General features: G+C 45.2%; 1 protein-coding gene and 1 pseudogene across 1 annotated transcript in view; one reads left to right on the top strand and one right to left on the bottom strand.

The window, feature by feature from the left end:
• Positions 1–208: 208 nt before the first annotated feature.
• LOC147710819 (bolA-like protein 3 pseudogene) lies at positions 209–540 on the bottom strand (annotated as a pseudogene).
• A 6,422-nt stretch (positions 541–6,962) lies between these two features.
• Positions 6,963–12,618, top strand: part of OTUD3 (OTU deubiquitinase 3) — a 40,087-nt gene continuing 34,431 nt past the window's right edge. The window contains exon 1 of the mRNA XM_086921563.1: positions 6,963–7,280. Within this exon, the coding sequence (XP_086777689.1) occupies positions 7,099–7,280 (182 nt within the window). The 5' untranslated portion in view covers positions 6,963–7,098. The remainder of the gene's footprint in view (positions 7,281–12,618) is intronic.

The raw sequence follows: 12,618 nt of genomic DNA, 5'->3' as shown, positions 1-12,618 counted from the left end.
CATAACAGTGCGTCTATCCTAACAGGGGCCCAGAGGTAACTGCCCACCCTGGCATTACAGAGATTCTGGGGTTCCATGACAGAGCAGCATTCTAGACTCACATCACCACATAATTATTTTAGAAAATAGGCACTAATTTAGTTACAACATTTCAAGTATGTGTCACAAAGTTTATATATTGCACATATCCTCATGCTTCTTGATGCCCTTAACGTTTGGGAAATGAAGTAGTAAAAATCCTTAGTCCATGCATTCCTTTAATTTCTTCTTTATGGGCCTGATTAATCATTTGATGTTGTTGAACTGTCCTTTTATCCTTAAATTCCTCCGATTCCACGTGAATTTCATACAAGTCACCACAGCCCCCTGAAATATCCACTACTTTTGTAGAGTAGCTTTAGGGAACCTTTCTTTAAGAATGTGGGTTATTCAGACTTCTCCGTCAAGTTTAGGAATTAGCATTCTCCTGGCATCATACCAAATGTTAATCCTAGCTCATCTCAGAAGCTGAGCGACACTATTCATACTCTCCCTGCAATACAACACGGTCTCCACCGCCCATCACAGCTCACAAACTCCCTGGAAAAAATCCCAAATGAGTGTTTTTAATAAAACTTCGGCAGGATTGCAGAATTCCATTGGTGCCTATTGTACCTCCTACAACTAGATGCATATTGAGTAGACGTTAGAATTATCCTTGTAAAGTTTTTTGAAAGCTATTTTTCCATAATTTGAAAGTTGCATTTTTTGACTAGTTTTTGCTCTGATACTGCTCTGCGCTGGGCTGAATCAAAAATTAGCTAGCATTCGCGCCAAGAATTTTCAATTCTATTAAGGACACGGAGGCGAGGATTATGCTTCTCTTTCTTTACTGTAATTTACACAGCAGCCAATAAACTTTCAGTTTAGCATCAATAAACTACAAATACCATGATGCTCGGCCTTAGCCACGCCTCCAATAGCCCTCATAAGAGCCCTGGTAACACTCCCAGCGTCCTCTTTCTTTGCACGAACTTGCAGAATAAGTCCAATAACAAAAGTCTATTATCTTCTCCAACATGGAATAACAGGGAACACAGTTCCAACTTCATTCTTCAACGGAAGATTATTCATTCATTTTTCTTGTTGTTGCCTAGAAAAAACAAATACGACAACCCATAATTTCTGTATAAAACAGTCTCAAAAGTATCAAACGGGTGGGTAAGCATGATCATACATTGAACATAGCCGGGTGGGATAATCCTCGCCTCCGTGTCTTCAATAGAATTGAAAATTCTTGGTGCGAATGCTAGCTAATTTTTGACTCTATTACAGGACCGGAGGCTTCAGATTATGCTAGTTTAACGCTGTATCAAAAACAACAGATGCAATATCTCCCACCGGCTTATAATAAAACTGTTTAAATGTCGATTCAGACGACCAATCTGCACAATGCATAATATCTTGAACATTAGCTCCCAACATAAATAATTTCGATACCATGGCACAACGCACAGAGTGCCCCCCAAACAGTTGAACATCAACACCAGACTCTTTCATGATAAATTTAAGCCATCTAGCAATAGTGGCCGAAGACACTGGCTTAAATGGTTTCTGCACAGCAATCAAAAGCTGGGTCACTCCAGCCGGTCTCAAGGCACGAGAACATTCCTCGTAAGCTTTCAAGCATTGGACCACACATAACTTGTTGTTGCTAGGAAAGGCATGGTATTCAATGTGTCTAGAAAGTGTTTTCGTACGACCTGTAATAGTAAAGGAAACTCCTTCCGAAGTAAATACTCTACCTGTAACCTCTAAGGCACGTACATCCGATGCTCTTCTGCAAGCCAATAAGCATAATAGCATGGCCAATTTCGCAGAGAGTTGTTTCCTGGACAGCAAATCGTTAGAGGGCCAACTATCAAGTAGCTTGATTACCCGAGAAACATCCCAAAGCCCAGAATACTTGGGCTTGGGAGGATTTGCGACTCGTATGCCTTTAAGGAGTTTGCATACCAAAGGGTGCACACCCACCGGTTTCCCGTCAATGTGGGAGTGCCCCGCAGAAATGGCAGACCTGAAATTATTCACAGAGCGATAAGCCAGGCCTCCTGCTGCCTTTTCCGATACAAAAATTCACTACATGTGAAAGGCCTGCCCCCACGGGATCCAAATCCCGTTCCACGCACCAACATAAGCAGCCCTTCCAGGCTGAAGAGTACCTTTTCCTTGTGGAAGGGGCCCAAGCCTGCTTGATAAAGTCATTAGCCGTTCCCGAAACTCCAGGCAAACTCCACTGTTGCCTGAAAGCCTCCAAGCCATCAGCGAGAGGCGCTGAGACAGGATCAGTGGATGTTGTTCCTGCAGAGGTTCCAGATGTAGAGACTCCGACCAAGGCAACATCCTGGGGAGATCGCAGCACATCCCCAACAGCATTGGGAACCAAGGTTGTGATCTCCACAGAGGCGTCACTGGGATCACCTCCGCCTTCTGCTTGAGAATGTGAGAGGCCACTCTCGGAATGAGAAGAAATGGCGGGAACGCATAATTGACCGTTCCCGACCAATCCTGCAGAAAAACATCCGTCGCTGCCGCTGCTGGATCCGGTCGCCAACTGAAAAACCTGGGCAGTTGTCTGTTCAGTCTTTATGCGAATAAATCTATCTGGCACGGACCCTACAGGTCCTGTAACCCTTGGAACAGTCTGGGAAGCAGCTGCCAATTGCTGTAATCCCGAAGATACCTCGAGTTCCAGTTCGCTACCACGTTGGACTGACCCGGGATGTACTCTGCTATAACCGTGATCTGCCGGCTGAGACAATAATGCCAAAAATCCTTGGCTATTTCCACCAGCATGGACGACCTCATCCCTCCTAGTTTGTTTATGTAACGTACTGCCGATATGTTGTCCATCCGCAGAAGGATGCAACACGAGCTCTGGTGCGGTGAGAGGGTTTTGATCGCGAAGTACCCTGCGAGGAGTTCTAAGCAATTTATGTGTAACTCCAGTTCCTGTGAAGACCATTTTCCTCCTGTAGAAACCGCGCCACAGCGCGCTCCCTAGCCCCAACAGCTGGCGTCGGACTCTATGACCACCTCGGGCAACGAGCCGAAAATGGCTGTGCCGTTCCACGCTTCCACGTGGCTCAACCACCAACGCATCTCGTCCCTCACCTCCTGAGTCAAGGGGACCAGATCCGAGTAAGCCAGACCTTTCTGAAGGTGCTGGATTTTCAGTATCTGTAAAGCCCTGTAATGTAGGGGCCCGGGAAATATCACTTGTACCGATGATGCCAATAAACCCACTACTCTGGCGATCGTCCTGAGCGAGGTCATCTGTTTGCTCAAAAGGGATAGAATCTCCTTCTTTAGGTCCTTCAATTTGGACCATGGGAGCTGCAGTTGCGCCGCCAGTGAGTCAATCACAAAGCCTAGAAAATCCGCTGACTGTGCTGGGACCAGGGCCAACTTGGTCTGATTGATCACAAACCCCAGGTTTTGAAGTACTGAGACTGTCATCTGTAAGTGGTGTGACACTAGTTCTGGACTCTGAGCCATGATCAGAATGTCGTCCAGGTAGATGATCAACCACACCCCTTGTTCTCGAAGGTGCACAACCACCGGCTTCATCACCTTGGTGAAGCACCAAGGAGCCGAGGAAAGCCCGAAAGGAAGGGCCGAAAATTCGAACCATCGTCCGTTCCACTGAAACTGGAGGAATCGACGATGAGGGGGGAAAATTGGAATAGATAGATAAGCATCCTTGAGATCCAAACGGACCATCCAGTCGCCCTGTTACAACAGATCTGCCAACAGATGGATCCCTTCCATCTTGAAGTGGTTGTAGACCAGGAACTAATTGAATTCCCTTAAATTCAAAACCAGTCTGTGACCTCCCCCCTTTTTCTGAACCAGGAAGATATTGCTGCAAAACCCTTGTGGACTGAACTCGCACACTGCTATGGCGTTTTTGCGAAGCAATTCTTCTATCTCTTTGTCTATAAAAACTCTCTCTTGTTGGGAAAAATGGAGAGTCCTCTGGGTTCTTACCTGTTTGGGTTTCTCGTAAAACTCTAGATGAAACCCCTGAATTGTTTGCAAACCCATGCATCCTGAGTCAGAAGACCCCAGTAGTGTTAGAAATGTCATGTGCGACCCCCCAATGGAAGAAGAAAACAGTCCATTGCGCTCACCTGTGGAGTTCTGGGCATGGAAACCTGCTCTGTTGCCACCTCCTTGGAATCTGCCTTTGGAGAACCGGCGTCTTGTGGGATAAAACGTGCCGCCTCTGGTGGAATCCCAGTCGCCTCGACCACGTCGGTAGTCTCCTCTGGGGGGACTTTGATTGGCAAAGCGGCCTGGCGAGCGTCCCCGACCTCGCCCGGCCCTGTTAAAAAGGTGTTGTTGAAAGACTCGCTAGATCCCGGTTTGGGATTTGTCTAATGACGTGAAGGTGCCCACGTATTTGGAGACATCCTTCACAAAACGGTCACCAAACAGGTTGCCCTCCGCCAAGGGCCCAGGCTCTGCTGACGCTAGCTCCGTCAGATTAGAATCCATTCTCATCAAGAGTGACTTACGGCGTTCTGTGCATAACGCACAATTCGCGTTGCCTATCAAGCAAATCTCCCGCTGAGCCCAACCCGCTAAGATATCTGGGTCTACCGGGGCGTTGGACTCCTTGGCCTGCAGGGCCATTTCGAGGATTTTGGCTAATGGGCCAACTACATCCAATACCTTATCCTGGCAACCGCGCCAGGCTTGGTCGATGCCCTTCTTGGGGTCCTTAGCAAACTTCTTCAAAAATGTAAGAAGACTGACGTCAATCTCCGGGGTCTCCGCCACCTTATGGGCAAGGTCGGGACGCGGACATTCAGACCTTAGGCGATTACGAACCTCTTTTTCAAACCCTTTTCGGATATTTTCCTGAAGGTACTCCGCCACCGTAGGGGCCGGAACCCAATCCCCCGATCTAGGGTGGACGATCTCTGTAGGGTTGAAAGTAAATGGGGTATCAGGAGGAGGAGCTGCATCGGAAGAGGCAGATTTCTTTGCCTTCTTCTTTGGAGGGGGATCCTCATCTGTGTCTGTAGTATCGGTACCAGTGGTGGTAGTAGTATCAGTGTCCACATGGTGTTGTTTACTCTTGGCCTTGCCACCGCCAGAGTAAGCATGATCTCGCTTCGATGCAGCTGGAAGGGAACCTAACGCGTCAGCATGTGGCCATTGTTCGGTGTTGCCTGCCTGACTGGCTGCTGGAGTCTTCTTTGTGGGTTTATCTTTTGTAAAGCCATGTCTCTTGGCAAAATTTTCCAGCTGCTTAGTTATGGGTTTGAGTGCAGCCACCAATGCTTGTTGCACAGTCGCAGGCACTGTGCTTTCTACTGCCCTATTAACTGAGGCCTGGACCGAAGCGTCCAAAGCCTCCACAATTTTGTCTTCCACAGCAGCAGCAGGCTGCTCTTCATAAACTTCCTCCCCTGCCTCCTCATCAAAATGCACCCACTCCTCCATAATTAACACACAGTGGGGCAAGTAGAATTCTAAAGTCACCAGAGTAAGGCACAAGGGGAGTAAGGGGGGGGGGGAGGGGGAGGGTCAGCCCCACTGCACACAGACACAAGCAACTTTCCAGTACCAGACCCCTCAGCAGTGCTATAATCAAAGTTTTGCAGTCCAAAGGGCGTAGGAGCCAATAAACAAATATATAGAGTGTGTGCTCACTCTTTAAAGGTAAACTATTAGGGCAACCAGTCAGGTGTCACTCTCCACCAGCCTAGAAGTTCACTCACGGGTGAAAATGCGGGCAAAATCGTCAAGAAAGCGAGAGTAGCCCAACGCGCGTCTAATCCTACTAAAATGTAGCCCAATGGGCACGCGTCACGCCACACGCGCTATTGCCGGGTGGTGTGCGGCTCCAGAATGCTCAGGGAAGCCCACGCACAGCCCCAAGCTGGCTGAGGAGGTTAATTAGGCCGCAGCGCGGCCCGGTACTGTAAGCGCCGAGGCGCAATGGGTGGGAGTTGGAGCGGAGCTCCGGTCACGAGCGTAGAACGCTCCTTACACCGCCGCTGCTAACGGGCGCTCAAAGAACCTGAAATAAAGTGCGGGAAAACCCGTGACTGAATAAACAATTGTCAAATAACCTAAACATACAAAAGCATCATCAAACACACGCTGCGAGCGCTGTCATCCGCAATAGCAATAATTGCAATTCAGTAATCTACATCGCTAAACATGTAAAGCCATTAATAGAAAAGGGGGAGCAGAGCACTTATCTCTTGCTGTGTAAGCAGCAAAGAAAGAGGACGCTGGGAGTGTTACCAGGGCTCTTATGAGGGCTATTGGAGGCGTGGCTAAGGCCGACATTATGGTCTTTGTAGTTTATTGATGTTAAACTGAAAGTTTATTGGCTGCTGTGTAAATTACAATAAAGAAAGAGAAGCATAATCTGAAGCCTCCGGTCCTGTAATAGAATTTGGGCTTGCACTTGGACAGTTTTGGGTTTCGGAGAGGTCTCAAAATATGGCAATACTGGCTCCAAGCCCCTCTATATTCTTGGTAAGCCACAATGAGCCTCAATACAGTAAACTTGCCCTACAAATAATTATAAACACAACCATGTCCTGTGCTACCAACAGTGGACACATGGTGGCAGCAGACTGCCATACATGTTATTAAACTAAAAATTACAGAGCTATATTACCAAATGGCAAGTGAATTTGCTCTTATTTTATCAGTCGTTTTTATAGCCGAGTGCACCAAGCCTGTAGGTACTCTTGATATACCTGGTCACGTATGTACACCAAACTACAAAATAACGGTAAACAGACAGCAAAAATCAAAAATATTGTAGTTCACGCATGAGTGAATAATGGGTCTGTCATGTGACCATAATCGGACCAGGCATAATGAGCTACACCACGGGCCGAAAAGCTATTATGCCTGACTATAAAATGGATTCCTTAGGGACACTTTGTTTCGCCCACATCATGCGAAATAGTTCTATCACGCACCATTCAGAACTGCAGCGGTGTATGACGTTGGTCGAGGGCGCGTGCTCATCACGTGCTGAAGGGCGCGGCCTCCTATAGGTTTGTGAAGCGGGTCGGAAGTGCCATGTCCCGGCGGCAGACTGCGGGGGCTCGGGCACGGCCCGGGGATCGTAAAAGGGAGGAATGGGCAGTCCGACGGGCTAAAGCTAAGGAGCGGCGCAACCAAGAAGACCCTGGAGAGCAGCGCGGCCTGAATGAGCAGTTGAGGACGCGAGGCCTGCGGATTCGAGAGGTGCCGGGGGATGGGTGAGCATTGGAGTCGAGGCTACAGCAAGTAGGGATGGGGGAGGATGACGCATTGTGGACCTGGGAGTGGGAAAGAAATAGGGGCGGAGGAATGAACATCGGACAGGGAAAGGTGACCCCTGGTGTGGAGTGAGGTGCATAATCAGGAAGGAGGTTTATGATTTTTCCGTTACAGTTTTTAGGCGTCTTGGTTTTTATTACGTTTTTCTCACTTTCATATTGTAATTGTTTCTATATAGCGTTTACTACCCCTGACGAAGTGTTTTCGGCGAGTAGCGCACTAATCCGGAACCCAAAATGGATTAGTATAAGCCGGAAATCTAAATTGGCAATAAGAACCGTAGATATGTGAGTTTTATTTTGGCTTTATTGTTCGGGCCCTACTGACGAGTAATCTGTAATATTGACTTGTTGTAAATTTCTTTCGTTGCGTTAACATAACACTTGGAGGATTATTTACAAGCCCTTTGCACCGCCGGTACGTCCGATGTTCCCATATTAAAAGTGACGCACCAGCGGCGCAAGGGGCTTGTAAATAAACCCATTCGTTCCTAAACGTTATATGTCGGCGGACACCAGGGCCATTTTTTATATGAATCTTTTAATTGGCAGTTTCAAATTATAACAAACATTGCATTTTCTGTAACATCACAACGGACCTGCTTTCCACCATTATGACATCCAATAACTATCCCCATCAACCACAAGCAAACAATAGAAGCTTTTGTGAATGTGCCACCATTCCACCTGACCCTACCCTGTTCCCAACATCCTGCTTAATGGTAACTCAATTTAGAATGCTCCGCTTTGAACCCATGGCAGCTAGTGTGAAAGACTTACTTTGCACAAGTAGTTGAAGGGATATCGAATGGCATCTCCTGTGTATGGGGGTCCAGAGAAGTGTGAGGGATTTTCTTGTCTTAAAAGTAGCATCTATATATGAGACTCGTACGTTATGTATCCATCTTTGGTTAGTTTATGTAGTATTGTGGGCTTACTTCGCTACAATTAAGGAGCTTCACAGGCCTCTGTCAGGCTTTCAAAAGATTAAGAAGGAGCCTTCTTAATAAAGAACTCTCACTCACCAGAGTCGTCCATAGTTAGACTTTAATTTCAGGTACTTGACTTTAAGTTTAAAAGTCATGTTTAACCGTAATCTCTGCATTGATTAGGGTACGCATCATAAACCAGATGTAGGAGCATGACATTTTTTACAAGCAAAAGAAAACTCGGTGTCTACTCAAAAAGGCATTTTGAAGTATGTACAATAGTACTCCTGTTCTCTTTTGATTACTCTACCATGCTGTGTGAATCGCCCTCAAATCTTCAAAAACGGTCATGTTTTCAGGAAATATTCATATACAATTAGAAATAGAAAGGACTGTATCCTCTTTGCACCTTAATATGGAGTTGGACTTCTTGGGGCCAATTCATATAGGCATGTAAGATTACCTAAATGAGTATACTAATGTATATTCCATCTTCATAAATGGTTTTGTGAATCGACTTGTAGTCTTTTTGGGGAGCAGTGTGCGAGCTGTTATGACATGATTTCTCCTGTATGTATGTATGTTGTATCGCATACTTCTATAGCGCAGACTGTCACCCAGAGGGTATCCTGGCGCTTTGACTCTACCTGACCATCACCCAGACCTAAAGTTATACCACCCTAGGAAAAAGATGAGTCTTCAATCCTTTTTTAAAGTAAATGAACTCCCCGGCACTCCTTAAGCGCAGAGGAAGGGAGTTCCAGAGTTTGGAAGCAGTGAATCCAAAGGAACAGCCGCCCATCCGTATCCTCTGAATTCTTGGAACTGTCGCCAGACATGCCAATGTCCTCAGTCAACTAAGAGCAGAGTTTCCTTTCCTTTCCTTTTAATTTAGTGGGTGTTACTATTTTACTGCCACAGACTTAAAACCAACATGTCGGGAGCAGCAAACCAAAATAATCCTTTCATCTAAGGAGGAAAGCTCATGATTCATTCACTGCTTTGAACAGGGCCCCTTGGTTGTCTTATCGGTTAAAATTGTGTCCATGATTAAACAGTTGAGATCAGTATAAACAGTAGAATAAGAAATCCAAATGTCCCAACGGGTGTCCCTCAAATGTTCACTGGTGATAAAAGCAAAGGGTGTGGTGCGTTTGCATGCATTGGAAGAATCTGCCTAATTTTGGCAACAGATGCCATTTTCATAGTCTCATCTATGCAGAAAAATATTAAAAGTAGATTCTGCTATGAAGACATGAAGGGCACCATTGTCTCAAGGACTGTGCTTGTAGTAAATGGGCTCTCCTTTCTTTGCCAATTTTATTAGTTCTCAAAGGTACGAGGGGATGGGGGATCATCTTGCATTTTAGAACCATTGCGAAAGAAGTGACAATTATGTTGGATAATCCGTTTGCCGATTTGTACTATGGATTGCGGGATAATTCTTTGACAGTACCTTGAACTACACCTGGAACACACCAAAGTGGGGACTGAGTTAATGATGTCACATGATTTTAACATTGCATTTACAATGGATGAGCAGACGGAATCTCACACGGAGTTGCTTCCCAACTTGTATAAGGAGGGGCTGCCCTTCCATTATTGATTGTTTTTGTGGCAGGCTTAATTCCTATGATTCTTAATTTTAGTATCTATTGTCAATCTTTTAGCAACCATAATCCGTTAATTTTAACATTGAGGGGGGCAAGTACATCTTTAAGGTGCGCTTTAAGGGCCTGTATAGTTCCTCAGATACAGAGCCATGGCAGAGATGAGCAATGGTGGAACCTGAACATTTTGTAAACAAACTACTCTAGTGCTGTGCCAGCTAATTAGAAATTTGCTAAGCTCTCTACCCCTAACCATATGCTTTTAGCGGCCTTCGGCCACATTACAGGTAGCTTAGCTTTTGTATTTTTCAAGAACTCTCGCTCCCTGCCCCACAATGGTTTGATTCTAGTTGCTTAAAGGCTTTGCACAGTCTAAAAAGTGCACTTAAAAAAATAATACCAACTGACAGGGCATAGGTTGTCTCTTGCCGGCCTACTTATAAGGAGAAATTAAAGAAAAGGAAAAGGATATTAAGGGAAAAGGCATGGGAGAAGTTGGTACTAGCCAGTTAGGTAAAAAATTACTCCGCTTTTTTAATCAACCAGCCTTGTTTTTTTACCTAGGAGTATGCCCCTAGCTTATGTCATCATATTCCTGCCCAGGATTTGGTGACTCACTTTAACGATATTTATAACTGTACTGACCAGACTGTCACCATTGAGTTGGTTCTGGTAGCGCTGGATAAATCAAGCCTCGTTTTTACTTTGGAAGAAGCCATTCAGGGCATTAAGAGTTTCACTAGACAGAAGGCCCTGGGTTCCGATGGCATATGGCCGGATTTATTAGTTTTATTTTTGGATCTCTGGGCACCCTTATTGCCCCTGATTTTTAAATGCAGCAGTAAGGGAAGGCCCACCTCTCTCTTGGTCATCATCAGTGATCGAGCCAATTTTTAAAAAGGTGAACAAACCTGAGTGTTCTGGGCCAATAACACTTTTGGACTCAGCAGTTTAGGTCCTGGGATGGGTGTTTTTGGGCTAATGCAAATATTAATTCTGAATCCCAATATGGCTTCCGGCCGGGTAAATCTACCATAGATCAGTGTCTAAATCTTAATATGGTGATTATTAAATCTACTATTGCCTGTTCTGAAACAATACACCTGGCCTTAATGGACATTACGGCCACGTTCTTTTGGGTTAATCGTGGCAAATTGCGGAAGATCCTTTTCAGTTTCGATTTGGACCATAACATAGTTTACTTTTTACGTGATGTCCACGCGGAAACCACTGCCACAGTAAGATTCTCAAACGACTCTGCATGTACGGATAGTCTTAAAACAAGCCGTAGGGTGCAATGGTGGTGTATTCTCAATTTTTTTTGTTTCCTTATACATAAATGGGTTGGAAAAGGCTTTAGTTGCTACTAAATCATATTGCCCATCTATTGGCTTACGTGTTTTGCCAGTATTACTTTATGCGGTTGATGCGGTCTTGATGGTGCGAGTGGCCTGAAAATGTTGTAGAATTACTTTGATTCTTTTGTGAGAGATTTAGACCGGTCTGTCTACCTCTCTAAGTCTTATGTTATGGTGGTGTTAACCAAGTCAACAAGAATCGGTATACTGTGGAGAAGTGTGGCTCAGGGGTTAGAGGCGGCAGACCCGGAAGCTGAGATCGGCCCTGGACCAGGGTTCAATTCCCCGCCTCGGCGGGTCTTGGGCTAAAAATTCCACGGACTCGATAATTCTCGCTCCGGTGCCTTCTCGACTCACGGGTTCACACTCTGCGACTCTGGGCAATAGCTTGCTTAATCTCCACAACGGCCCCTCGCGGCGGGATGCCTGGCTTTCACCTTGTGGATACCCTGCTGGGGTTATCTCACAGGGGAATACCAGGACGGGTTCCCTAAGCAAGCGCCGGGAAACCCACTGCGGGTAGCTGTGCGCTATATAAGCTCAAATACATTTACATTTACTGTAGCACAGGTTGCAAGATTTTCCCATTTGGCGATTTTATTTGAGTCAAAATTAAGCTGGAAACCCCTGGTTGAGGCTAAGAAGCAGGAGCTTGGGTAGTCTGTAGGAGGTGCTTTTAGCATCGCCTTTAGGCTGGGCAGTAGACCCCTTAACCGCATCGCTGCTGCGGCGATTTTTGCGCTGTGCGGCAATTTTAAAATTACCGCGATACATGACGAGCTCAGCTCGTCATCAGCACACGCCACCCGTGGGTGATGACGAGCTGAGCTCGTCATCAGCATCGAAGGGGTTAAAGCCTTAGTTAAAATCTGTGAGGCTAAGTGTATATCAAAAGTACTATGTGGGAGGGACGTTATGGGAGGGACATTTGGGGGTACCTTCCTGTAAACTAGCTCCAGATAATTGAAAACCAATTCTGTAGGCGTGTACTCTGTGTTCCAGAGAGCAAATCACTGACAGAATATCGATAGACAAAATATCGACCTACAGAAAAATCGACTCTGGAATATCGAAGGCAAGAATATCTACATCCTATCTACAACATGGTAAGTACAAAAATATGGGGGGGGAAAAAATATCGGTTTAAAATATCGTATTTAAAAATATTATTATTATTTTTTAATTAAAAGTGTAAAATAAAGTAAGTATTACTTATAAACCAAATAAACATAGTTAAAATATTTAATGTTTAAAATTAATAAATACATATACAATAATATAACATTAATTAAACATATACCTAAAATCTATAATAAATACTTACTTAATGTTTTAATAATTATTTCAATAACTCATGAATTATAAACAAATTATAAATTAC

Source organism: Lissotriton vulgaris, chromosome 5 (assembly GCF_964263255.1).
Source record: "Lissotriton vulgaris chromosome 5, aLisVul1.2, whole genome shotgun sequence".
Classification (NCBI taxonomy): Eukaryota; Metazoa; Chordata; class Amphibia; order Caudata; family Salamandridae; genus Lissotriton; species Lissotriton vulgaris.
Note: the sequence above shows the minus strand (reverse complement) of the source record. Positions and strands in the feature narration are given on the sequence as shown.